General features: G+C 57.4%; 1 protein-coding gene and 1 long non-coding RNA gene across 4 annotated transcripts in view; both read right to left on the bottom strand.

The window, feature by feature from the left end:
- SEC14L1 (SEC14 like lipid binding 1) overlaps positions 1–8385 on the bottom strand; it is a 41777-nt gene extending 33392 nt beyond the window's left edge. For 2 of the 3 annotated variants that reach the window (XM_054709046.1, XM_054709044.1), the window contains exons 1-3: positions 8255–8385; positions 6932–7030; positions 5831–5923 (exon numbers count right to left, since the gene is read on the bottom strand). In XM_054709046.1, the coding sequence (XP_054565021.1) occupies positions 5831–5893 (63 nt within the window). In that variant the 5' untranslated portion in view covers positions 5894–5923; positions 6932–7030; positions 8255–8385. Of the gene's footprint in view, positions 1–5830; positions 5924–6931; positions 7031–7268; positions 7469–8254 lie in introns of all 3 variants that reach the window. The other variant, XM_054709045.1, reaches the window with a different exon arrangement.
- An 8945-nt stretch (positions 8386–17330) lies between these two features.
- On the bottom strand, positions 17331–20694 carry LOC129147370 (uncharacterized). Its single transcript, XR_008554749.1, has 2 exons — positions 20574–20694; positions 17331–18569 (listed from the first exon to the last, which is right to left on the bottom strand). It is a non-coding gene; the product is annotated as an uncharacterized LOC129147370 (long non-coding RNA).
- Positions 20695–27536: the final 6842 nt, after the last annotated feature.

Genomic DNA, 27536 nt, shown 5'->3' with positions numbered 1-27536 from the left:
TGGTTGGGTTTCAAACAAAACCCGATCTGAGGGCCTGGCTGACGGGTTAATCAAAGCAAGCCCAATCTCTAACGCGGAGAAACGGCTCACTCAGCCTGCACACTACCAACTCCTTTCGAAAGAGCACAGGTCCGTGGACCTTCAGCGTCGACCAGTTGTTCTTATTAGAATGTTACTCAAACATGTACGAAGTCGGGGAAGCTCACACAATGGTCGAACCAAACCAGCGGCACACATTCAATGGGAAGGATGACCTCGTGGCCGACTACCGGTCCTCACCTTGAAGAGGAACTGATGGGCCGGCGCAGCTGCTTCCACCGGCAGGCCCCGGCCCGAGGCAGCTGCTGACTCCCCGCCCATCCTTCTCTCTGTTTAAACCTTTTGTCTGTCCGCTCCCCGTGCAAGTAACTTAGCCTATACTTGGCTCCAGCACACCTTTTACATATTAATTCCACCTCCACTCTTCCCGCATTTGCTTTCAAACATTCAAGTAGTATCATTTGGTGCCCAAAAAATAAACATACACACAAACCTCAGAATGACAGAATCCAGCTATCTCCATGTGTCTATGTATTTTTTAATATGTTTTTATTGATTTCAGAGAGGAAGGGAGAGGGGGAGAGAAACATCAATGATGAGAGAGAACCAATGATCGGCTGCCTCCTGCACGCCCCCTACGGGGGTTCGAGCCCGCAACCCGGGCATGTGCCCTGATAGGAATCAAACCTGGGACTCTTTAGTCCACAGGCCGATGCTCTAACCACTGAGCAAAACCGGCCAGGGCTCTATGTATTTTGTCAATGGTCAAAATAAAAGCATTAACTCATCCCTGTCAGAGAATTCAAGGACGTAGCTGGAAAAACTAGAAGTACCCACATCTCTAAGTAGATCCTGATACTTAAGATATCTTATTTCTGTCAATAAGCCTGGAAGGTCAAATGTTTCACTGGCCAGTTTCTTAAAGCCCCAGGCAAACAAGAGCGCCTGCAGTACTATGCAAGGTCTCTCTTCTCATCGTTTTTCACGGGCTTAATTGTGTCTTTAAAGCAATCACGTGACTGACTCATGCTCCAATGGGATCCACAAGCCCCGATTTTCCATGCGCTTTTCTGTCTGATGAAGAGCAAACTTTGTGTGACAACAAGCAGCAGCTCCGCACTCACTGCGGCCCCGGAGCGCAGTGTGAAAAGAAGCTGCAACTGCAGCAGAGCACGTGGTGTCCGGAGGCCCCGCTGGCAGCCTCGCAGCTGCCATGTGTTTGCCCACACCCGGGAGGGAATGAGCGATGGAGTAGTATCCGGCTCCGTGAGCCGGAATAAAAACTGCATCGTCAGTGCGCTGCGAGGAGCCGGTGGAACCCAGCAGGGAGGTATCTCTCACGTCCACGGATCCCACGCCTCACACACGCCCGTCCCGCACGGGCCCTGACGCGTCTGCCTCTCCTTCCTGTGCCCCAGGCCCGCCCTCTGCGCCCCGCGGCCACCACTACCCATGCTCTGCCTGCTTTCAGACGCTGCTCTTTCTTTAAGAAACCAGCAGCATGGCAATCATGAGATGTAAATTAAAGACATCTTTTGACGGCATGGAACAAGATACAGTGAGTGAATTCCTCAGGAACTTGTCTTTTAGATCTGGAATCTATCAAATATAAAAGACAAAAAAATAAACCTAAAGAGGTATGCCATTATTTTTGGTTGGCATTATAGTTAAAACTGTACAATAAACATAATGGCCCCAAAGTGGGAGCAACCCAAGTGTCCACTGATGAATAAACAAAATGTAGTCCATACGCAAAATAAATTATTCGGCCTCAAGAAGGAAATTCTGACACGCGCCCCCCCATCAACAGTGATGGCATCGTGCGAAGTGAAGGAAGCAAGTCACAAAGGGCAAATACTGTCTGATTCCGCTCCAGAGGGAACAGCCACGTCACAGTCAGAGACCAGGCAGAAAAGGGGCCGGGCAGGGGAGGGGACTTAGTTTTCTTGGGGACATTCCAAGGCTCCCTCAGTCTGTACTCAAATCTATTTCTGAGGGCTCCTATGTGCTCAGGATGAAAAGCAAGATGGTTGGATTCGCACCATCAAGACGGCTGCCCGCGGGGAAGCCAGCAGGCCCAGCGACCGGCGCGGCAGAGTGAGCAGCGGAGCACAGAGCTGGAACTCCAGCCAGAAGGGGACCGGCCAGTTGCTGCAGTCAGACAGACAGACAGTGAGCAAGAGGGAAGGGATCCCGCAGGCTGGTGGGCAGGCATGGAGGCCATGAGAAATCATGTGAACTGCGGACATGGTCCGGACCCCACAGAGCGAGGTGTGGAGCGGGTGTGGGGCCTCCATGCGCCCTGGAGCAATAGCGAAAGGAGGGGGCAGACGGGGAGGGCTCTGGGGGCCACACTCAAGAACCTGAACTTCTTGAAGGTGAGGTGCAGCCACTTAAGAATTTTAAACTAGCGAGTGGCACGTTCAGATTGACAATGAGCGCGCCTGGGGCAGCAGCCAGGAAAGAATGGGCGGTGGGAATGGGGGTCCAGGGCTGGGACTCGGTGTGCATGATGGACGCTGCGCACAGCCCGGCAGGAGATCCTGGAGTGCAGACGGCAGGCTTCGGACCGGAGCGGGGCCCCAGCACATCTCAGGATGCATACAGCACCCATCTCAGATGGAGCGATAATGACACATAAAGACTTTTCTGAAAAATAAAGGCTAGCAGCACTAACGTCAAATTGTACCGCTCGAGAATTATGATGCATCATGTGCATTGTCACATGTAAAATTATTCCAGGAGAAATAAACAAGCTGTCTGCTTCTCTCCTGTACAGTTAAAAACCAAGAAAGAAGCACCGATGATAACAGTGGCCACCAAAACCTCCTCTTCAGTGAACTTGAGCGGAGCCTCCCAGCCAGCCCCACAGCCCCACCGGGCCCTGGAGGACGGACGACGCACAAAGCACTGCCTGCCCAGCACCTCGGGCCTCACCAGCCCCAGGCCGGCGCCCCACGCCTTCCGGCAGGTGCTCCAGAGGCCTCCTCATCAGACCTGCCAATAAACGAACTCCGTGAAGTGCTTTCCGCATAAATACCAGGACTGGCAAGGTGGGTTAAACAGCAACTATAAATAAGAGACCCAGCTTCACTGGGGATGAAATATTTTATACCCTATTTGCAACTCAGAATTGCACAGGAAAATGAAACAAACAAAATAAAACGAGAATGAAACGAGCAAAAAGGCACGCTTTCTTGCGGCCGTTTAATCAGCTGCACACGGGCAGATAGTCTTTCTGCTTATTCAACCTATAAAAGTCCATCGCTTAACCTACTATTATGGCACCTGTCAACAGGGTTTTGCATAATTTATAAAGGTGTTAGGAAAAAAGCCAGGAATCTCTGAGAAGAAAAGAAACTCCACTAACAAGTGAAAGGACAACACTGCCTACGCTGAGGCTCAGAAGGAAGCGTGAGAGGCCTCAGCGCGGCAGGGAAGGGGTGGGTCAGGAAGACTGAGACTCCCAGACCGCCCTGCCCTTAGCTCAGTGGTTGGGCCATCAGCCCGCAGACTGGAGGGTCTTGGCTTCAATTCCAGTCAGGGGCGCATGCAGGAGGCAACCGATCATTGATGATGTGTCTCTCACATCGGTGTTTCTCCCTCTGTCTCTCCCCTCCCCCCTTCCACTCTCTCTAGAAAATCCATAGAAAAAGTATCATTGGGTGAAGATTAAAAAAAAAAGAGAGAGATTCCCAGAGACAGATGGGGAAAGGCAAACACTGAAGACAGGAAGGAGGTATCCAAAGAAAGGGGAGGGCAGGCGACGGCGCTGTGAGTGGCACACCAGCGAGAGAAGACTCAGTGTCTGTGCTGCCAACTTTGCATAATCTGTGAAATGAGGCTGGACAGAGAGGCAGGGCACGGAGGACCTTGAAGAAAAAGCAAAGGCGTTCGGAGGTGATGCCAGCTCACAGATCACTTGAACAGAGGGCTGACCAACGGAAACAGAATGCAGGATGACCCACAGGACGGACGATGGAAGGAGTATCGAGTGAACTGGGTCCCTGCTGAGGTCCAGGGGAGGATGACCAGGTCAAGTCTCACTAGAATCTGAACTAGGAAGCATGACAAGAAATGGCCACTCTTGCTGGAAGAATGCAGCAAGAAAGGCCACAGCACTGCACTGGGGCCGCAGGGATGACCAGCTGACAAAGCACATGGCTGACACCAGGGGAGGGAACACAGGAGTGGGCAGAGCAGCCAGCTGGTGGAGGGGAGGCTCGGGCACACAGAGGCCCACCACGGGTGCAGTTCCAGGGAGAGTGTTGCTGAGGCCCCAGCACTGCAGGAACTCCCGCCCAGCTCGCATTCCTGCATTTCTGCACCATTCCTATCACCAGCCTAACAATCCTCTCCCCCTCCCCCTCCCCCTCCTCCTCCTCCTCCAGCTCCCTGGAGTGGGTCTTTGCTCTTACAACCAACCAAACGCTAAACCAGCACACAGACTGTGCAAGAGGAAGCAAGCTGTTCACTAAGCGGCTGCCATAAACACGGAACAGCCCTGGCACTTAAGGGCAATAGGGAGCTAAAAATCACCACCGGAAAAGACACAAACAAAGCCTCGCACCTGGCAGAGGGGCCCAAGGGAACTTCCTGGGGGAGCGGATGGGCGCAAAGGGTCTGATCCTGGCAGAGGTGTGGCCACTCTGTTGTCAAAACTGATCAAACTGTGCACCTACCGGTGACCACTCCCGCCAAGTAAATGATACCTCACTCCCTAACCCTAATTACTCCCTGGAGAGGGCTTCAATGTTTGCTTTGTTTTTCCAAACTGGATTAATCTGGATAAACCTCACCGACAATGCAGAGCAGAGGGGCTTAAACACCTGAGTTTCGATGTGTATAGAACAGAAAGAGAACACCCAGCCACGCGCTTGAAGTGGGGGAGGGGGGTTTGAGAGGGGCCCAGTGGGGCTTATCAGGGGGCTGGTATGCTGTGGCTCCTGACCTTGGTTCAAGCTGACACCTTCCTCGGGGCACATGTTCGGGACAGAAGCATTTCCTGTGCTCATGTGAGACCTCAACAGTCCCCTGGAGAGAAGGGCAGCAACACCCTGTGGTCATCAGAAAGCACTGGAAACGGTCAGGTTTTATCTGAAAGCACTGGAAACGGTCAGGTTTTATCTGAAAGCACTGGAAACGGTCAGGTTTTATCTGAAAGCACTGGAAACGGTCAGGTTTTATCTGAAAGCACTGGAAACGGTCGGGGTTTTTTGCATCTAGTGAAATGCTTATTTTCAGCCAAACTCTTCAGGTAAATAACCAAGACTAGTAACCCCATTGTTGGAATTCTCATACCACTCATGAACTTGATATTAGGGGCAAACACTAATCCAGCAGAGTAACCAGAATAATGCCCATTAAACTCCATCTTATGGCGCTCGGCTGTGGGTAAAGGAATTCACCCGTGACCACAGCGCTCTTCCGAAAGGGCAGCGGCGGGGGAAAGGCTCTCCGGACCCTTGTTCCACTTTAACAAACTAACAGAGCAAAACCCAGAGGAGGAAGCGTTCAGTCAGAATCCCACTTCTGTGTTTTCAAAGGGAGAACCAACTCCAATTCAGACGTTACCGAGGGGCGTGTTTGAAAAACAAACATGCAGATTTTGATTTCCAGAGACTTAAGAGTTTAAAAACATTTCACAGAATCTAGATACAGCTCATAAGCGTAAAACACACAGTACAAAGGGAGCAATGGAGACACACAACAAATCAGTGTATAGATCATCAAATCCAAATACTGAAAAGACGTAAGAAACCAAAGAGGAAACTGACAAGGGAATACTCACGGCCATAATTAACTCAAAGGGGTGTTTGTACACCCTCACGGGGGACTGGTATTTCTGCACCATGATTGTAATGTAACTGCAATCTTCTCACTCCTGCAAAACACAAACGTGAAAAATAACCAGGATGGGGAAAAGACAGCCTGCATTTTGCACGTCACACTACACTCTAAGGGTAGGAAGGAACCTCGACAGGTCCTAACTCCATGCACACAAAAATCAAAGGGGACGGCCGAGGCAGGGGAAGGTGATGGACAGCAGGAGAGGGTGAGGGCAGCCCAAGTGCAATGAGGGGAACAGCCTGGCCTGAGCCTGAAGGACTCTGTAGCTGCCTTCCCGGGCAGCCCTGGGGTCTCCTTCCCAGCTGTGAAGTGTTACTACCTGATCACTCTGAGAGCAACACAAACAGCTCCCGAATCGCTTTCTCCCAGACAACTTCTACTAGAAGCCAAATAAAAATGGTGGCACTTTAAGATATTAAATGCAGGGCCACACAGAAAATTAAAAGTGAGGAACAAAGTGGGGGGCGGGGTGAGAAAAATACCACTGTTATCTCAAATTATGGAATACTCCTCAAAAGCTGGCTTCAGCCTGGCCAGTGTGGCACAGTGGTTGAGCATGGACTCATGAACCAAGAGGTCACACTTCGATTCCTGGTCAGGGCACATGCCTGGGTTGCGGGCTCCATCCCCAGGAGAGGGCGTGCAGGAGGCAGCCCATCGATGATTCTCTCTCCTCATTGGGGTTTTTATCCTTCTCTTCCTCTCCCTTCCTCTCTCTGAAATCCATAAAAACATATTCTAAAAAAAAATTTAAAAAGCTAGCTTCGAAGGAAACTAGTCCACCCCCACTTTGGAGGTGCACAGACGCCATTTCTGACACCTGTCTTCCAACGGCAGCGACGCCCAGAACTCAGGCCACAGGCTCCCCGGAAGGGCCCGGCCTCAAACAGCTGTCATCTCGGTCAGCAATCAATTAAATGCTGGCGCTTCCTTCACCGGGCAAGGAATTCACACTCCCGTCCCAGCCCCCAATGGTTTTTCTGAAAACACACTGTACTCCCCTATGTACACGTGGGAGAGAAAATAAATCCAAAGAACCTACCTGCCCTGCAGAGGATGATCATTAAGGTGTTATTTTACACTGAGTATGGTGAGAGGATCCTCAAAAGTAGACGTGGAATAGCCTCCGAGAGCCCGAAGTCTAGATGCAAACAACAATAAAAAAAAAACACCCACAATTACAGCCAGACTGCGCTGGAGGCTCCTGTCCGCAGCCTTTCAGCGAAGCAGGTCGGGGCTTCCCGCTCAGCATCCCTCTCCCAGGAGGAGGTCCCGGTGGGAAAGGGCGCTCGCTCCCGGTCTGACAGCCTGAAAACTGCTCAAGGTGAACGGCGGGTGACCTCAGGCGAGTCACGTGACTCCCCTCGGACCCGGTTCACCTCGGTAAGATGAGATTTCGGGTGAGATAATCTTGAAAGATTTCCAGTTCTACAATCATGGGACTCGGAGCCAAACTCCTGAGTCTCCGCCACACTCGACTGGAAGCGTCGTTTCTCTCTCGATTCGGGGACCCGGAGGTCCTGGCGCGCTGGGACCGGGTTCTGTTTAGTGGGTGCACAGCAGGGGATTCCAGAATCTTCTTAAAATTGAACAGGGGAAGTTAGTTTAGGGTACCTCCCGGGAAGGAGGAGGCGGGATAAAAAGCGGTGAGGGCGGGGAGGGGGGAGAAAAAGCAGAGTGCTCGGTCGAGGCGCCGTGACATCCACTCAGGACCCCCTGCCCCGCAGGACCCGCAGTGACCACGCCGAGGAGCCGGCCACTTCCCAGGCTCCGGCCCGGTCCCAGCTTCGGATGCTCTGGTCCCGGGGAACGTCCTACGTGGGGATCCGGAGTGACCCCGGCCACGGGGCAGCCAGGCCCGGGGCAGCCTCTATTGCATGACAATTGGTCCTTAAAAACTAGCCAATGGCAGGACCCAGTGCGTCCGTCCGTCCGTCCCGAGCAGGCTCGCGGGGCGGCCGGGCCCCGGGGTCACCGGGCAGGAGGTGCAGCGCGGCGGGAGGCTCCGGCGGGCCCCCGAGCCCCGGCCGACCCGGGGAGGTGCGCCAGCCACGGGCTCGGCCCCCAAACTCCACTGCCCGCAAGGAGGGGTGGCCAGAGGGCAGGCTGGCGGGGTGGGGGCGGGGAGGGAGCGACCGGTACGGGAACGGCGGCGAGGGCCGAGGGGGGAGCGGGCCCGGGACGGGAGGAGGGCCGGCTCGGGGCCGAGGGGGGCCGGGGGGGGCTAAGAGGAGCCGAGGGCCCCGGCCGAGGGGAGCTGAGGGGAGTCGAGGGGGCCGGGAAGGGCGGGCCGGGCGCGGAGGCGGCCGCCGGGGGAGGCCGCGCCGGGGGCGCTCTCGGACCCGCTGCAGCGGCGCGTGCCTACCTCTGTCAGAAGGGCCGGGCCCAGGACGCGGGGCGGCGGGAGGCGCTCATCCCGGCGGCTCCGCGACGCCGTCGCTGCTCCACTGCCCGCGGCCGGAGCTCCGCCACCGGTTCCGGGGAGTGGGCGGGAGCGGGCGGGGCGTGGCGCGGCTCCAGTGGTTGTTACGGGTGACGGGCGGGCGGGGCCGAGCGGCCGGAAGCGGCGCGCGTGCGCGGACGCGGCCGAGGCGGGGAGGCGGGCGTAGCCGCGGTTGCTAGGGAGGGGGTGGGGACCAGCGCGGCCGGGCCGAGTGCGCAGGCGCCAACTCCGGGCCGGCGGGCGTGGGAGGAGCTCCGAGCGGGGTCGGCTCCGAAGTTCGGCTGGTCTCGCCGCAGGGCGCTGACTCCGCCCCGTTTACGTCATGGGGCGGGGCCAGGGTGAGGGGCGGGGCGAAACTCCCAAGTGGGGGTTGCGGGCTCTGGCCGAGAGCAGTTCCGCTGAATGGGGACAGGGAAGTCTGCAGGGTTCCAGGAAAGCTGGGGCCCGGGCTCGCCTCTCTGCGCTGAGCCCCTGCCCCCCACGGCCCGAGTCGCCGGTGCCCTCGCGCTTCCTCATTTTTTGTGGACGGCTCAGAAGCAGCAGGCTTCCCCTGCGGTGCCCTGACCACATTCTCGCCGATGAAGCAAACAGCCTGGGCTGGGGAGGGGCTGGGTGGGACCGTGGGACCCAGCAGCAACCTGTCCTCACGTCCAGGCTGTGGGATGGAACTAAAGCGAGAGCCAGGGTCTGCCCTTCCGGGGAAGGTGAGGGCTGCATTTCGGCAGCACGAGTGTGATACATCCTGTGACATTTAGGGGGCCTGAGGAGGAGCTAATGACTCGAGAGGGACCCCACAGATGCCCACCCACACAGCAGAGCTGGGTTTATAACCAACGTGCAATTTCTCCATCAATGTCACTGCTGCTCCCTTCTCATTAGTCACCCTGGGCGGCTGTACATGTGATGCTGCTGCTGCACAGGATGTTTTGGGAACTGTTCTGGAATTTCCTTCGGGGACACTTTACCAGCCTCACAACAAAATCAGTCATGACTGGGTCACACCTTTTCAACTCAAACCACCATTTTCCAGCTTGATCACTCACCCTGCTCACCAGCCAGCGTGGGCCTGGCTTTGGCCTGTTGGTAACATCACATCCACCTTCAAAAGATGCTGTCAGAAAGAGGCACCCCAAGATCCATGAACCAGCAGTCAACAGTAGCCACCTACCTAATGGTCTTGCTCAAAGCTGAGCTGATCTGATAAGACACTGGATGCAACCTGCAATTTACAGGGGAGAGAGAGACAGAGGACCGAGCCAGACGAAACCATGGGCAGCCAGCCAGGAAGGGCCGTGGAAAACTACAGGACTCACCTGTTCTTGACCAACTGAATTCCAAAGGAGGAGCAACAGGGATGGGGAAGTTCACGGAGCCACACACTTAAGGTTCATATGCTTTTTGCTGTGTTTACTTCAATTAAAAATGTTAAAGAAAAACAGATCTGAGACATCAACCAATAGGTGAACTTTTATTCCTACCTTGATTTTAACAAATAAAATAGTACAAAAATTATGCATTAGGAAATTTTAAATGCTATTTGATCACATTAATAAATTACTATGAATATTTTAGGTGGGCTAATATTTTTTTCAAGAAGCCTTATCTTTTGGATAAACTGAAATACTTCTGAGTGAAAAGATGTGATCTCTAGGACTAGCTTCCAAGTAATCCAAACGGGAAAAGGAAGGAGTAAAGGCCTAGATCCGTGGTCGGCAAACTGCGGCTCACGAGCCACATGCGGCTCTTTGGCCCCTTGAGTGTGGCTCTTCCACAAAACACCACGGCCTGGGCGAGTCTATTTTGAAGAAGTGGCGTTAGAAGAAGTTTAAGTTTAAAAAATTTGGCTCTCAAAAGAAATTTCAATCGTTGTCCTGTTGATATTTGGCTCTGTGGACTAATGAGTTTGCCGACCACGGGCCTCGATGAACTAAGATCTGTCCTAAGTTGATGGTTGTGCATTATATCATTCTGTCCGCGTTTGTATATGTTTGAAATTATCCACAATAAAACGTTTTTCACAAAAAAGGTGGTTTGTCACCCACTGAGGACGGGAAATCAAGATGCAGTTACAAAAAGAGGTGTTTGAACGTGTCTCAAGCAGTAGCCGTATCATGGAGATGCGGGAGCAGAGTCGCTCGGAGGATAACTGAAAGAAGCACTCGTTTAGATGTATTCGTGAGGGTGTGCTTGATTGTTTCTGAGATAGTTTGATCGAAATCCACAAGAAACTACTGCGCACCGTACTGCGCAGGGCATAACAACGGGGAGTACGGTACGGGGGGTGGGGTGGGGGGGGGAGTGGACAGGGCACCGGGTCAACTTGGCCTGCCAGTGACCAAAACCCCCAAGGACACGTGTCCCTCTCGCGGGGAGGAAGTCGGGGCTGGGCTGGTGGCTCCATGATCACTGTGCACTGCCCACTCCCCCAAAGACCCGCAGAAAGCCCGCCGATGCCCAAGCGCGGGGGACGAACCAGCTGCAGCGGGGAGAGCGCCCGCAGACACTCTGGCGGGTCAGCGGGGGCAGGTCCCGGTGGACCTTCCGGGTGTGGGGGTCGCAGCTCAGCCGTCCAAGGCGGGTCTCTCAAGGCTGGGGTCGAAGGGCAGCCAAGTTGCGCTGCAGCAGTGTAGGCCGGGTGGGCGCAGCCTCGAATACTGAGTCTTGGTGAGTGAGAACGGCTGTTTGATACACAGGCTGTTATCCTGAGAGGGGAGTGCTGGCCAAGATGAGCAGACGTTATTTCTCACCATTTCCTGAAGCAAACAGTGAAGCTATTTATTGGTTTACAGTCTGACCTTCCTGACCAAGCACTTCCTAGGTACACAGCGAGGCGTGCTGACACAGAGGCTGAGGGCCCAGGCCTGATGGTTAGGCTGCGTGGACGCAGGGAGCCCGAAGCCTCATCACGTGGACGCAGGGAGCCCGAAGCCTCATCACGTGGACGCAGGGAGCCCGAAGCCTCACCACGTGGACGCAGGGAGCCCGATGCCTCATCACGTGGACGCAGGGAGCCCGAAGCCTCATCACGTGGACGCAGGGAGCCCGAAGCCTCACCACGTGGACGCAGGGAGCCCGATGCCTCATCACGTGGACGCAGGGAGCCCGAAGCCTCACCACATGGACGCAGGGAGCCCGAAGCCTCATCACGTGGACGCAGGGAGCCCGAAGCCTCATCACGTGGACGCAGGGAGCCCGAAGCCTCATCACGTGGACGCAGGGAGTCCGAAGCCTCATCACGTGGACTCAGGGAGCCCGAAGCCTCGTGGCCAGGAACAGAGGCTCCTGTGCCCAGCTGCTTGGCGTTACCAGTGTATCCTCTACCTCCAGCCGCAAGCAGGAGGAAAGGGGAGGAGCAAGCATCGTCCTTCCCCATGCCCTTCCTTGGTGTGTGTGTGTGTGTGTGTGTGTGCGTGTGCGCGTGCGTGCATGTGTGTGCACGTGTGTGCATGTGTGTGCATGCAGCAGTGTGTGTGTGTATGCAGTAATATGTGTGAATGTGCAGTAGTGTGTGTGTGTGCAGTAGTGTGAGTGTACAGTGTGAGTGTGCAGTAGTATGTAAGTGAGTGTGTGTGTACAGTAGTGTGTGAGTGTAAGTGTGCAGTAGTATGTGAGTGTGTGTGAGTGTGCAGTAGTATTGTGAGTGTGCAATAGTGTGTGTGTGTGCAGTAGTGTGAGTGTGAGTGTGTGTGTGCAGTAGTGTGTGTGTGTGCAGTAGTGTGAGTGTGAGTGTGAGTGTGCAGTAGTATGTGAGTGTGTGTGTGTGTGCAGTGTGAGTGTGCAGTAGTGTGTGTGTGCAGTAGTATGTGAGTGTGAGTGTGAGTGTGTGTGTGCAGTAGTGTGTGAGTGTGAGTGTGAGTGTGAGCGTGCAGTAGTGTATACGTGACAGCCAGGGCAGAGGGCGACGGGCTCAGCCGGGCCCTAGCAGAGCTAATGCCGTTCGGCCGTGTCTTCAGCAGTTGCCGGTCTGCAGACGGCTCTCCCCGCAGCCCCACCGCTTGGCGCGGTTTCACCTGTAAGGGCCTCCCCGTCTGTTGTTGCCTCCCCCTCGGCGGGTGGAAGCCCTGACCGGTGCTACACACAAGCCACGCTTTCCGGGTGCCCCTGGGATGCAGACCGGAGACTGGCCGGGCCTGGCACCCACAGTGAGACACTCCGGGGCCCTGGGGCGGCTCAGCTGAGGCCCCACTGGGAGCCGAGCCCGAAGCTGTGGCCGCTGGCCGCCGTCAGGATGCGGGAGCAGCAGTGCGCTCCCGCCGGGCCCGGCCTCGTGGCCGCTCGGGGCCCCTCCTCAGGATTAAGCTGGGGACACGCTCCGGTCCCCCAACCACATCTCCCGGGGCTCTGAGTGCCATGAGGGGTCATCGCCAGCAAAGGTGGGCGTTGGTGACGCCCAGAGGACTGAGGGAGGAGGAAGGAAAGACATCAGGAGGCCAGTGGCAACTTCGCCTGCAGAGCCCGCCTCTCCCAACAGCCAGAGGAACGGAGGGGAGCAGGGAGCGTGCAGGCTGTGCCCAGGGCCCTGAGGGGCCGGTGCCCTCACCCCGCTCCCTGGTGGCCTCCCGCGGGCACTGTGTGCCCCGTGCGGTCAGTGAGGGACGGGCAGTCTGCCCCGGGGAGGACACTGCCTCTCACCCGGCGCTGAAGGGTAAACGCCAGCCGCGCCGACATGCAGGCTCCCTGGCCAGGCACGTGGCGGCGTCCAGCTGGGAACGTACAGGAGCCGGGGGTGACCCCAGGCAGTTTCCTCAGCGCCGGCAGCCGTGGTGGCCCCGAGGGGCGCCCGCTGTCATCCCAGCCCCGGAGCTGCAGGCCCAGAAGCCAGGGCCGCCAGCGGCACCACCCAGGCCTCCCCACCCGCGAACGCCCCATCTCAGGCCGGGAGGCCACGCTCCGGGTCTCCTGTTGGGTCCCTGCCTGAGGGCCTCCCTCCCCCGGGGCCGCTTCCCCCGCAGGCAGAATTCTCTCCCAAAAGCACACACCCACACTCACCCCTTCCCTGGGGAACTACACCGCAGGAGGTAGACGGAATCTCCCAGGCCAGGCCCGAGGCGGCTTTAACTCTCCTCCCCAGCTTTCCTTCGTCACAATGATCTTCTTTTCCTCTCCACGTTATCTGCTCCTGTACTCATTCCACTGTCAGCTCAGCAAACATTCGCTCAGCCCCTTCATTCGGAGTGTGGGAGGATACCTGGTATAAAAGTAGATTTTCGCCCCGGCTGGCGTGGTCCAGTGGTTAGAGCATCGACCTATGAACCAGGGGGTTGCAGGTTTGATTCCCAGCCAAGGGCAAGTACCTGGGTTGCAGGTCTGATCCCTGCCTCCCTCCCAGGGCGGCCTCTGTTGGGGACTGCGCTCATGCCCAGGCGTGCCCGGCGGCGGTCCTCGGGACATTGGCTGGAGTGCTACTGCTCTCAGCAATAAGCCACCTCTCTGGCGAAAAGCCAAGAGCCTGCGCGACCTGGTCCACACCCGCAGGGTCACAGGCACACCTCTGAACCTGACCTGGCAGGGAGCGGGGGCTTTCCACCCCCCAGGCTCAGGAGGCACCCACACTGACGTGCTAATGTCCTGGGGCTGCCGTAACCAACTGCACACACTGGACAGCTTAACCAAGAAACGGTTCTCTCCCAGGTCTGGAGGCCAGAGGTTCTAGAGGCGAAGTCCAGGTGTGGGCAGGGCTACACTCCCTCCTGAGGCTCGAGGGGGAGGGTCCTTCCTGCCTCTCCCAGCTCCTGGGGGCTCCAGGCACCCCTTGCCTCAGGCTGCATCCCTCCAGTATGAGCCGGTGCCGTGGTGAGAGCCCATCGCCCACCAGCACAGAGCCGTGCGGAACGCCCAGGGGGCACCCTGCATCCTCGGACACACGCTGCCGAGCAGGAGCAGGCGACCAGGGCCGGAACCGGCCTGGAACATTTCCATATGGCCCCTGCGGAAAGGTTGAATTGGCCTGACTCATAAATTCTTTAAATATAGCAAGTGGCAATAACCCGAGTGACTTCTTAATGGCCCATTGACGCGCTCATCCGCTTATTGTTCTGAGATTTAGAATAATGGGCTCCCTCCCGAGGGCCTGGCACATGACCTCATGGAGGGAAGGACCCCTCAGCGCAGCCTCGAGAGCCAGGGATCCAGCCAGGTTAATCCAGCTGATTCAGTTCCAGGCACCCTGACCTCGGAGCCAATAATAAAGCGGGTTTTTTCTTTCTTTGTCTTTAAATCCACGTGTGGTTCTGTCCTCGCAGCACAGACGGCAAGGCCGGTTTGGGTCCGAACACCCAGCAAAGCTTATAGCATTCTCTGGTGAAGACATCGGACCCAGTGTCTTCGTCTCTGCGCCCTCGCTTCAGCCGGTCACGCATGGACAGGCGGCCGGAGGCTCCGAGCTCCCTGCAGCCGGTCCCACTTGCCAGGAGGCAGCAGAGGAAGTCTGGGGACTCAGGACCCGAGGCGCCCCCCGCCTCAGATTAGCGATGCTGGGGTCCGAGCCACCTTCAGGGCCACCGCATGCACCGTGGCCGAGCCCTTGCGTGTTAGGAAGCCCCCGTCAAGTCACGTCTGACAAAAGCTCAGCACAGGTCCCGGCGAAGGACAGGATTTGAGTTTGCGCCACGACAGCTTAAGAAAGGACCTTCCTGCCCGGCCGGCGGGGCTCAGGGGTTGAGCGTTGACCTATGAACCAGGAGGTCACGGTTTGATTCTCGGGCGGGCCACGCATGCCTGGGTTGCGGGCTCGGTCCCCCGTGTGGGTCATTCGGGAGGCAGCCAATTAGTGATTCTCTCTCATTGTTGATGTTTCTATCGCCCTCTCCCTTCCTCTCTGAAATCAATAAAAATTTATTTTAGAAAAAGGAAGGATTGCTGAAACCGGTGTGGCTCAGTGGATAGAGTGTCGGCCTGTGGACTGAAAGGTCCCAGGTTCAATTCCAGTCAAGGGCATGTACCTTGGTTGCGGGCACATCCCCAGTGGGGGGTGTGCAGGAGGCAGCTGATTGATGTTTCTCTCTCATCGATGTTTCTTTTTTTTTTTTTTTTAATATACTTTATTGATTTTTTACAGAGAGGAAGAGAGAGGGATAGAGAGCTAGAAACATCGATGAGAGAGAAACGTTGATCAGTTGCCTCCTGCACACCCCCCACTGGGGATGTGGCCGCAACCAAGGTACATACCCGTGACTGGAATCGAACCTGGGACCCTTGAGTCCACAGGCCGACACTCTATCCACTGAGCCAAACCGGTTTTGGCTCATCGATATTTCTAACTCTCTATCCCTCTCTCTTCCTCTCTGTAAAATATCAATAAAATATATATATATTTTTAAAAAAAAAAAAAAGGAAGGACTTTCTTGGCCCAGAAGGGAGCCTGGGTCATGGCCTGGCTCCTATGACCCGTATGACAGACAGCCCTGAAGACGTGTGGGCCCCTCGGCTGCCCAGGGAGACCCGTTGGCCTCCTGATGTCCCCCGCGATGAAGCATATCCCACAGCGAAATGGGGCAGGGTTTGCTCTGCTGGGCCATATTCCCATGAAGAGCAGGAAGTTTCCGTGAATGGAGGAGACCCATCCACCCAGCCCCCATCAAAGCCCTCGCCTGTGTCTCTAACCACACGGGGTAATTTCTTAAGTTTTAAGTTATAAAATGATGTACGCCATAGCAGACTGTCCGCATGGCATCATCCTTCCCAAGGCCCCTACTTTGTTCAGGTGCAAACACTCCCCCCCACCCCCGCTCCATACCTGGGGGGAGGGGGAGGGGGCCTTTAGTGGCGTCTCTGACCCGCCACACCTGGGTGGCCAGGGGAGTCTAAGGCATCCTTCTCCCGGGCACAGCTTTGGGAGTGGGCCGGAGACCTGCAGGGGCTTCTAGAGGGTTCCTGCACTCTGGAAAAGGAGACCCCGCAGAAGGGAGGCAATGTTTCTGTGTCTGGACGCTGCAGTGCCCACTCGGGCTCCCGGGACTGCTGCACGTGGGTGCCCACGGGGGGACCAGGCATCCATGGGGGAGGGGGTGCTGGGCACAGGCAGGAGAGGGGGACGGAGGAGAGTGGGCCTTCAGTGGCGTCTCTGACCCGCCACACCTGGGCCTCCTTTGCCGGCCTCCCGTCACCTGCACGCATGTCCCCGTTGCGTAATCCAGTGTGAGGGAGGACTGTCTGTTCCCTGTGGCTGAGAGCAACCTGGGCACGTGCCACCTCAGAGTGTCGCAATGCAGGAACGCGGAGAACCCGGAAAAAAAAATCCCTCTAATCCCCTCGTCCAGCAGTACTCACAGCCTGGTTTGTTGCTGTTCCATCCCTTGTAAACCTTGGCCTCGGTGGTGCTGAGTGTGCTGGACAGTTACTCAAGGGATAACTAACGATTCGAGCAGCACCCTGATGCACGGAGCAAATGGCCCCTGGGACCCATCCCGCAGCCCGGCCTCCATGCGTCTGCTCCTGACTGACCAGCCCCATGACCTCTCAGCCCACAGGCAGGCAAACTGTGGTGTGACTCAGGCCGGCCAGGCGCCTGGGCTCTGAGGAGGGACCCAGAGGCCTGGGGAAAGGTCTCCCCTCCCGGCGCCAGCAGAGCTGGCCTGGCCAGGGTGACAAGGGCAGAGACCCTGGGCTGGGGCGCAAGGCCTCTGGGTCTGAATTCCTGGTTCACCGCTGAGGGCTGTGTGGCCTCGGGCAGGTCCCCCAGCCATTCTATCAGGTGGACCGGTCAATAATGCGGATACCGGTCAATAATGGGGATACCGGTTAATAATGGGGATACCGGTCAATAATGGGGATACCGGTTAATAATGGGGATTTTGTAATCAAAGAAAACACCACAATTTCCCACATCACTTGCCAGCTTCCCACATCTCTGTCTGGACTCTTCTGCCACTTCCTGGGCGCCCTGCCCCGCCCCCTGCCGTCCTGGCTCCCTCCACATCAGCCAGGCGTTCTTAGCTGCAGACAGTGGGACCCACTGGAGCTGGTGGGTGCCAGCGGGGAGGGGGAGACAGACAGCGCACAAGAGAAACATCAAAAGTGCTTTATTCAAAGTAACGTCCATCGCTAGCTACACATTTCCCCATCTTCCAGGTAATCTGTGGATACCGTCCCAATAGAACTTTTCTTGTTTTGAGGCAAACCATTCAGAGACCCAATTCTCCACTTCTTCGTACGTTTTGAAGTGCTGCTCAGAATGCGTGTGCCATCGATCGGAACACGTGGTCATCTGAAGGAGCAAGGCCTGGTGAACACGGCGGGTGGTTCACACTTCCCAGGCCGGACCTTTTAACGTGTCTTTAACTGGTGTTGAAGTGTGTGATGGTGCGTCATCACGAAGCAAAATTACTTTGCCGTGTCTTCTGGCACATTCTGGTCGTTTCACAATCAAAGCGTGGTTCAAATTGACCTGGAAGTTCTTTGCCTTTCACATTGAAATCATCACTTTTAAAGCATTTAAACCAGCGCTCACAAGTATCTTGAGATGGAGCATGTTCACCATAAGCTTCCCAAAGTATATGATAACTTTCAGCAGCACTTTTCTTCAAAATAAAACTTCCCGCAAATGCTCTTTTTTTGGGCACGAAATTCGACATTTTTAAGTGTAAAAATATTTATGATGTTAACACCTTCAGCAAATTTGACATATGAAGCTTTGAAGCTTGCTGTCAATACAACAAAATAGCATACATATCAAATCGCATCTATATCAACATATGTGTAACTCCATCTATTGAAAAAATCTGCATTATTAACTGGTGCACCTGGTAAGCATCTCCTCCTCCGTGAAGTGGGAAGAAAGACGGCTAACAGAGTTGCTGTAAGGGTTAGAGATGATGCACCTGGTAGGGCCCCCACAAATGGTAGTCGTTCTTCAATATACTTGCCAGCTTCCCACATCTCTGTCTGGACTCTTCTGCCACTTCCTGGGCGCCCTGCCCCGCCCCCTGCCGTCCTGGCTCCCGCCGCATCAGCCAGGCGTTCTTAGCTGCAGACAGTGGGACCCACTGGAGCTAGTGGGTGCCAGCGGGGAGGGGGAGACAGACAGCGCACAGATGCGGGCCCTGGTCCGGCTTCCAGGAACTGGGACGGAACTGGCTCCCGGGGGACCTGCCACCTCACCAGGATCAGGAAGCTGCAGGGTCAGCTGCCGCCTTGGCTCCTGCCTCCGGACCCAGCTCCCTCGGGCATAATCCACGCCACCGACACGGCGCCCTGCTGCCTGCGTCCGCCCCGGGGAAGTCAGCTCCGAGGGCGTCTCCTGCCGCAACGTGGGATTCGCTCACCTGACCCCAGCAGGCCCTCGGTTTCCACGGCGGAAAGGGGACAGGCGCAAATGGAAACCCCATGACACTGAGTGTGGGGAGAAGGGCGAAACCTCTGGGCAGCCTCGGCGTGTGGGTGGGGGGGCAGGCGGGTGTGCGGGCGGGAAGGTGCGTCCCTCTGTCCTGGTCCCACGGACAGACGGACACTGTGACACCCTCCAGTGACCGCCTAGCCGGGCTCAGACGGGAGGCAAAGCGTGAGCCACCATCTGAGGGGCATGTGGGAGGTGTGTCCTTCATAGCTGATGCTTAAGAAGATGCTTGGGATGGGGTTCAGGGCACCCTCCCCCCAAACATGGCACCCGGCATGCCGAGGACTCAGCTGACCGAGTCTGACAACAGCAGAGGCAGGAAGCCCACTCTGACCCCCACTCCCTCCTCTGAAACTCCACAAAACCCTGGAGGGAGCGGGGCCCCCCCGACACCCCCAGAAAGCAGCACCCTTATTTCTGAAGACAGGGACGGAGAAGAACCCAAAGAGGCCTTGTTCCGTTTCCCGTTGACTGTGTGGACTCGTGCTGTCTGATCCTAACCCTCCCCCTGCCCCTCCCCCTCCCCCTCCCTCCCCCCTCCCCCTCCCCTCCCCCTCCCCCTCCCCTGCCTGCAGGAAAGCACTCAGCTAACTGCTTCTGGGCTGCTCCTCCTCAGGAAGGCTCCCGGGTCACGAGACTCAGTTACATAAATCTCTGTGTTTGCTCCTGTTCATCTGTCCTTGTCAGTGTAACGTTCAGGTCCAGCCAGGGACCCGAGAAGGTGGCGGAAAACCAGTCCCCCTGGGCATGCAGCTCTCATCTGACGGGAGCTTGGGCAGCCTCAGGCAGCGCAGCACACAGCGCCATTGCTCCGGGTGCAGCAAAGGGAGACTGGTCAGGAAGGGCTGCAGGCAGGCCAGCAGCCTGGGCAGGTGCCCTGGGCAGGTGCCCGGGGTCAGGCCAGCAGCCTGGGCAGGTGCCCCGGGCAGGTGCCCGGGGTCAGGCCAGCAGCCTGGGCAGGTGCCCTGGGCAGGTGCCCGGGGTCAGGCCAGCAGCCTGGGCAGGTGCCCTGGGCAGGTGCCCGGGGTCAGGCCCCGGGGCTGCCCTGCTTTTCTAAGCGGCTGCCTGTTTGCCCGCGGGATCTGGACGTGTCGGCACAGGCTCTGGCTGGGCTCACAATCCCAGCCTTTGCGCTGAAGTGAGGGACCCGGGGGTTGGAGAGTAGGGTCCGGGGGTCACACACATACTGGACGCGGGAACTAGACGTGAGGCCCTCTCCTTAGGGATGAGACCCCATGCCCTGCGGGTGCAGGGGCCACTGCAGTCACTCCGCGCTCGCGATTCCGTGGGCACTTGCTGTTCTGACACTTTACACGGAGGCAGAACGAGCCCCCGCGGGGCGGCTCCGCTGGTTAGAGCGTCATTTCTATACACCAAGGCCGCAGCCCGACCCCAGGTCAGGGCACGCACCGTGACTGCAGAAGCAAGAGGAACAACAAACACATCAGTGCTTTCCTCTCCCCCTGGGCCCCTCTCTGAAACCAGTAAAAAGCTGTACGTTAAACAAAACAAAAATAAAGATAAACGGTGCTTCTTGCCCCGCCGAGAGCAGGCGTCCTCGCCAGCACCCAGCCCGCTCTCTGGGGACACGGGCTCCCTGGCAGGGTTTCCGGCGGCCTGTGAGCTGATCGCCGCCGTGCCCGGCTTTGCTGCAGGGTGGGCTGGGGCCGGATTCGCCCAGAGCCCCTCAGGGACGGGGCCTCGGGGTCTTCCCCGTCGCTACGTGCAAAGACTCATTTTCCTGGACGCTCAGCTGCCCCTGGGACCCACTTAGGAAGGCGCAGAGGCGGGCGGGCGGACGGAGGTGGCGGACGGTTACTGGAAGGCACCGCTCTCCCCGCCCCCGGCCCCCGGGACCGCCTGCCAGTCAGGCCTGAGTACACGCGGCTTCCCAGGCCCCGCACGCACCTTAGAACAATGCCGGGAAGGAGGCCTCATTGCAGCCTCGGCCGCCAGGGCCAGCCTCTCCCTGGGTGAAGGGCACCCTGCCCCCGGCTGGGCTGGGCTCGCTCGGTCCCTTCCTCGCCGCTGGACCCGGTGGCGCCCAGACTGCGTTACGTAACAGAGGTGTCCCCGGTGACTCGGAAGGTGTGGGGCTCGAAGGGCAGTCCCACACCGAGAGGATTTATGGCCTCATTCCTGAGCCACATTCCTCTCCTTCACTCCCTTATAATCACGGTGACAGGCAGACGCGCCCGCGCCGGGCCAGTTTCGGTTTATGCCTGTCGGGTCAGCTGGTTAATAACACCCCTTTTCACTCTGAACGGCGGCGGGGCGATGAATGCCACGGTCTGTTCGAACCCCTGGCGGACGCGGAGGGCGACAGCCTGCCTGGAGGCGCGGACCGAGATGTCCCGGGGCCAAGGGGGAAGGGATAGGGAGACGCCCTTCCCACACCCGCAAAGGAGTGAGGAGCTGCCTGCCGTGCACCCTCAGGGCTCAGGGCTGCCCCGTGGCCGCCGCTGCCGGGCACCGGGCGGGCGGACGGCCTGGCCAGGCGGACCTGTCGGCCTGCTCAGGGTGCCGAGGCTCCCAGAATCCAACCATTCCTGCATCGTTGACCCTGAAGCTGACCTATGCTCACCTTGCTGCTGGCCTCCAAGCCCCAGGCCTTCTGGTCGTGGGTTCGAGAGAATATCCGTGCCCCGAGCGGGGCCTCACCGTCTGCCAGGATGGCTGCTTTCAGGGCCTCCTCACCGCGCCAGGTCCCCTCAAGCCCGTTGTGAGGCCTGTTGGTCCTGCCATTCTGATGATGCTCCCCTGGGGCGATGGGGGGGGAGGGGGAGGACGGGGCGTGGTCCTGAGAGAGTCTCAAAGATCTAAAGCCCCCAAACTAAACCCTCCCCACCCCACCCCCCAAGACCGGCTGTAACGAGGGGCTTTCGAAACCCCCAGCCCTGCCGCATGTTCCTTCAGCGGAGATGGCGGGGGCCACGGGCTGGGTCCCGTTTGTTTTCACTGTTTATGGGGCTGGGTCTCCTGAGCCTGCGTTGGAGACGGGTCCTCTCCAGGGGAAACACTCCGTAACTCATCGGCTCTGGCTAAAAGCTGCGGAGCTCACCCATCACCATGAGGCTGTCAAAACAGCCCTCCAGCCGGTGAGAAGAGCTTATCGGGGCTTTTTCAAATGCCCATCTTCTGTGAAGATGCTGGTGGGGTTTCTGCATGTACCCCCAAAAGTGCCTCTTCAGCAGCGTTTACTGCAGAGAACGGAGAGAGACTGGAAACTAGGGTGACGGCACTCAACAGACGCAGAGGTGACCATTAGGGGATGAAAGCGTGCTTCAGGTTTAATCTGTAAAGACGGGGCGCTGGCCAGGAATCACTGCCCAAAAGGTCCCCACGCACAGCCACGGCGGTGGGCGCAGACTCTCAGCTCCTGAGGCTCCCGCGCGGTGGGCCGCGGAGAAATGCGAGGAGGCTGCGGAGATGTCCCGGATCGCCAAGATCGTTTGAACACGCCGTTACTGACAAAAACGGCTCTTCCGATTCTAAGTCAAAAACCCTGACTTGTTAGCGAATGTGTGGCTGTGCCAGTTCTGACTGGTAAGCACAATGTGGGACAGGGATAAAAATAGGAGATTTCAACGTTCCCGGGGCCCGGGAGCCCCGGGCTGAACACCAGGCCCACCCCGCCGCCGCCCGAGGACTCGGGTCCCGGGCACACGCCTCTCACCCTGTTGCCTCTAGAACGTGGAGCCTCTTCCACCCGGAAGGCCGTCTTCCTAGCCTCCACCTCTGAAATCCCCCCATCCCCCCGGTGAGGTGGGACCAGGTGCTAAGGTCGGCGTGGGCCCCTCCCTCGGGTCCTGGGGTCGGGGTTTGCTCATGTTATCACACTCGCAGGAGTGAGTCTACGTGGCGCAGGCTCGCTGCTCACCCACTCCCCCCCAGCAGAGAGCCCCCAAGGCATCTTCCATCCGGAGAGCTGTTGTGGGGTTCAAACCATGGAGGAGTCAGAGCTTCATTCCTTTCTGTGGCTGTCCCCTGCCCCCACTGAGCTGACTTCCAGGACGCGGGAGAGGGTGTCAGACCCGGGGCGCTGCTGTCTGCCAAGGACGCGCAGATACTTGGAAAGGTCTCCCGCGACCTCCCCACTGGGTTCTTGTTCCTTTTTACTTGGGAAACAAGGGCTGATTTTTCTGGGTTTTGGGAAGAGAACTCGCTGCTTTGGTTGCAATGACAGACAGGGTCACCAGAGCGGACAATGTCCCTTTTCTTAGAGGGGGGCAGCCTCAGCGAAGGACGGTAGCGCCCCCCCCGCCAGAGAAGGCCCCGAGACCCCTCCATCACACACACACACACACACACACACACACACAGCGAAGAACAAGGGTCTGACCCCCAAAACAGCCTGAAGCAATGGGGTCACCGATGAACACCCCTGGCCCGAACACAGCTGCCCAGGGCCGACCCAGGGACCTGGAGTGCTAAGCTCGCACGGCTGTGGAGACACCCGGCCTGCGTTCCCAGCTCATTTGTAACCGGTGGACGTCAGGCGCAGGAAGGAGCCGGGAGGAGGGGGCAGTTTTCTCGCGTGAGTGACGACGGGCAAAGCAGAAAGCAGCTCTGCACCGGAGGGTGATGGCTGGGCCTCCGGGAGCTGCAGGGACTGCCGGTGTCTGAAGTGTGAGCCCGACCCCTGAACTCCCAGGTGGGCTAGTGGGGTGCTGGGACAGCCTCACGTACCGCTGATGTTCCGGCGGCCACACACACAGCGTGGGCCATGAGGCGGCCCGACGCTGGCATCGCTTCCTGTGATTTACCCGCACCCACATCTGGCGGCCAGGGGCCGCTCTCGGGGACCGGCGGCTGGTGCGGGGAGGACCCCGGCCCGGGCGGAGGAGGGTGTTTACAGTGGAGTCCGGGGCAACCAGGGCCTGGAGGGAAAACCCGATGAGAAGGATGTCTCAGGCTGCCCGGCCGGCCACCCTCCGAGGACGCACGCACGGGCCTCACGGATCTTCCTTCTTGAATCGGTGTTTGTCCCACACACGGTGACCGCCTCGGCCCAGCAGGGTCAGGGGTGGGTGAGCCGGGAACACTGGGGGCTTTCTCCTTCCACCTCACTCTCCAGCCTGTGACCCAGAAAGCGCCCTGGAGCTGGGCTGGAGGGGAAGGCAAGGGGCAGAGCGAGCAGCTGGTGCAGCCTCACACGCTGCGGTCCTGCGGGCGGGGGCGGCGCGGCCTCTCCAGGACACGGGAGGTGACCAGGAAACCCCACAGGGACCAGGAGCGGGAAGGTATCCCTGGCGAGTCGCCCATAATCCGTTCCCACAACGTAATCCGTTGGTTTCACCTATTTCTGAAATTCGGAAGCAAAGCATCCTTCTATTGCAACACTTAAGCTTCAAAGTGTGATGCAACGTTTAAGCAGAAAAGCTGTCTTTCTGGACGAGAAGGTCACGTGCATGTCTGGAGGGAGGTCCCCGAGGGCAGGGACCGCAGGTGGCGATTGCTCAAGGCCCGAGTGCTTTTTAAATCGTCTTATTGGGCCCTAACCGGTTTGGCTCAGTGGATAGAGCGTCGGCCTGCGGACTGAAGGGTCCCAGGTTCGATTCCAGTCAAGGGCATGTACCTTGGTTGCGGGCACATCCCCAGTGTGGGGTGTGCAGGAGGCAGCTGATCGATGTTTCTCTCTCATCGATGTTTCTAGCTCTCTATCCCTCTCTCTTCCTCTCTGTAAAAAATCAATAAAATATATTTAATAAAAATAAATCATCTTTTTGGATGTCAAAGGCTCGGAGGCTGTTAGCTGCTCAGGGCTGCCCCACGCCTGGGCTGACACGCCTCAGAAAGACACCATCTGTACAGACAACTGCGCTTTAGCTCTCATCTCAAAAGCGGTATGTGTATGCCCGCAACGACTTCAGGGGTCTCGTGGCCTTCACTCTCGGGGAGGGGGGGGGTGAGGGGGGCCTACAGTCCTTCGCTGAGGCTGCCCCCCTCTAAGAAATGGGACATTGTCCGCTCCGGTGACCCTGTCTGTCGTTGCAACCAAAGCAGCGAGTTCTCTTCCTGAAACCCAGAAAATACAGGTAAGAAAAAAGGGGTGGGCTGATGACCCTTACACTTAGAAATTCGACCTTTTAACCTTTATTGTGGCCCCACCTCCGAAACTGGAACCTGCAGGAATGTTCGGTCACATGACAGGGGAACTACGGCTGCAGATGGAATTCAGGGTGCTAATCAGGTGACCCTACAATAGGGCGAGATTGGCCTGGGTTGGCCAGGAGGCCCGGGCCCCACAGGGTCCTGCCCAGAGGACCATGATCGATGTTTCTCTCTCATGTGACTGCAGCTCAGGGAGAGGGGGCCTCGAACCCTGAAGTCATACACTGTGTCCTTTGAGGCCACGAAGCATGGTCTGTTGTTACAGCAGCCACAGGAAACGAAGGCAATCCTTTTAGTTCCTTTTCTCTGCATATTTTCACCAAAAACCCGGGACCGCACTGTATGTAACATTTCGAATCATCTCTGACAAAGCATAGCATCCAAGCGGGAAGTCACACATCCTCAGCACACGGCGGGACTAGCTCAGAGACCACAGCTCCCACCACGACCTCTAACACAACGGCCCCGGGTATCCTAGCCCCCGTCACTCCCTCCCCAAAGGCAACCTCTCTTGACATCTGCACCATCGCCTAGCTTTCCTGTTCGTGAACTTCGTAACTGGAATCATACACGCACGCAATGTTTTCTTTTTTATTGAGGAAATATTTACACAGTGAAAAGCACGTGTTAGGTCTGTTTTTCACATACACAAGCAGGCACCGACGTACACCCTGTGGATGGATTAAGATAAGGGCCTGTTGCCTAGCAGCCAGTGTGGCTCAGTGGTTGAGCATCGACCTATAAAACCAGGAGGTCAAGGTTCGATTCCTGGTCAGGGCACATGCCCGGGGTGCAGGCTCGAACCCCGGTGTGGGGCGTGCAGGAGGCAGCTGATCAGTGATTCTCTCTCATCATTGATGTTTCTCTCTCTCCCCCTTCCTCTCTGAAATCAATAAAAATATATTTTTTAAAGAAAGATAAGGGCCTGTTCCAGAAGCCCCCCTCCCCCTACCCCGCCCACGTCCCAGGCCCCCATAACCAATTTCCCGACCCACACACAGCATTCCCGCTGCCTGGTTTTAGACTCGGTGTAAATGAACCCAGAGTCCGCTGAAACCTGCTTCTCCCCTCGCTCATCCCAAGCCCTTTCCACTGTACCGCACGTAACTGACCTCCCCTTTGGGCCTCTGGTTGCTTCCAGTTTGGGCTAATGTCGAGAATTAAGTATCTTTCACTCCGAGAGGGTGTAAGTCTGCCTCTGGCTCCTCCCACGGTCCGCACACCAGCCACTTCCGTAACTGGTTGTGCAAGGCCAGGTCTGACGGGAAACTGAGGACTGTCCCCCCGCCCCCTCCCCAGGACGACTGTCTTCTTAGTCCCAGGACGCAGGCCACTTCCTCTCGGAGCTCAGTCAGGGGGCTGAGGGCTGCGGGACCGGCCTCGGCCCGGGCTTCCTGTTCTCCGGCAGGAACTGTCCCCTTGTGCTCCTTGCAGACAAAGACGCTCCTCAGTGCGCACCGGGTAAACAAGTCCACTCCTCTCTGCTGGGAACAGACAGAAGGCCACGGCGGGGCAGCGTGCCTGCGGCCGGTTCCAACGATTGTGCTGTTTGTACAGGAAGTTCGGAGCTGAGCAGCACAGGGCATTCCAAGGGAAATATTTGTAAGCCGACAAACGCTGAGTTACGATACCACTTTCCAAAAATGTGCAGGTGGGGATATTCGTGTTCTACTGACTTGGCTGATGTCGTGGGTGACTAGCTGCTGACCTGCAGTGAAACGGGGGACCCCGATGGCCGGGGACAAGCAGTGTTAGAAAAAGAAACAGGCCAAAATGGAGTCGCTTTGGCTCAGCCGCGTCAGCAAACCCAAACCTTATAACCGATCTAAGTGCAGGTGCGCTCCTCCCAGGAGTGCGATTTCAACCCAATCGGTCTGGCACGTCCTGATCAATACTAGTGAGGCGATCTGCGGGTAAGGCCCTGCCATCCCCTCCCCGCAGGGACCTGGCCAGAAAGGGTCCTTTCTCTTCTTTTGCTGACTCCCTGCCCCACCCTTCCAGCTGTAAGGCCCCCGGAGCTCCCTCCGCTGCCCGACGGGATGCGTCCAGCCTGTAGGAGCCCAGCAGACACCCCCCACTTTACCGGGTGAACGCTGTCCTTGAACCGCAGGTACCACGTACCCGTGGGTCATTTTGCTCCTTTTAGAACATGCGGACGGTAAGCGGTTCCCAGGCGGGTATGAAAAACAAACGCTACAGGAAGTAGATAGTCAGTCACTGGGAGGCAGCGAAACGATCTGATTAAACATCCTTCACGTCACCATCGTTTCGGTCTTGAGATGGTTTGAACAGAATGGAGATGAAATAACATTTGGAGTGAAACGCCGCCTTTATACAGTAATCTTCTAACACTGGGACCCACCCCCTGGCCTTGTCTCATTTACCTGTGAGCGCGTGGGAGTGCGTGCGGCAGAGGGGCTGAGAACAACGACATAAATGCCAACCCCATCATCACGTTCAGAGGCGGCGGAATGAACCAATCCGCAAAGGCCCTTTGTCACAGGGGCTTCCGGTGCCACTGCTGGCGCTGGAACCTCTAAAGTGAAGCTGGAACATCCCCCCCCCCCCCCCGCCCGCCCCCGCACGGATCTATAGCGAGGGGGGCTGAATAAATTAAGAGCCTCCACCCTGCCCCAGAATCTGAAGTCATTAGAACTCGCCCTGCGGCCGCTTTTCTCCAATACACAGTGACCGGTCCCGGATGTAAATGACACCCCGGGGGATGAGTGAACTCCTGCAGGTGACGCACAGCCATTG

The sequence above is a fragment of the Eptesicus fuscus genome, chromosome 20 (assembly GCF_027574615.1).
Source record: "Eptesicus fuscus isolate TK198812 chromosome 20, DD_ASM_mEF_20220401, whole genome shotgun sequence".
In the NCBI taxonomy this organism is placed as follows: domain Eukaryota; kingdom Metazoa; phylum Chordata; class Mammalia; order Chiroptera; family Vespertilionidae; genus Eptesicus; species Eptesicus fuscus.
Note: the sequence above shows the minus strand (reverse complement) of the source record. Positions and strands in the feature narration are given on the sequence as shown.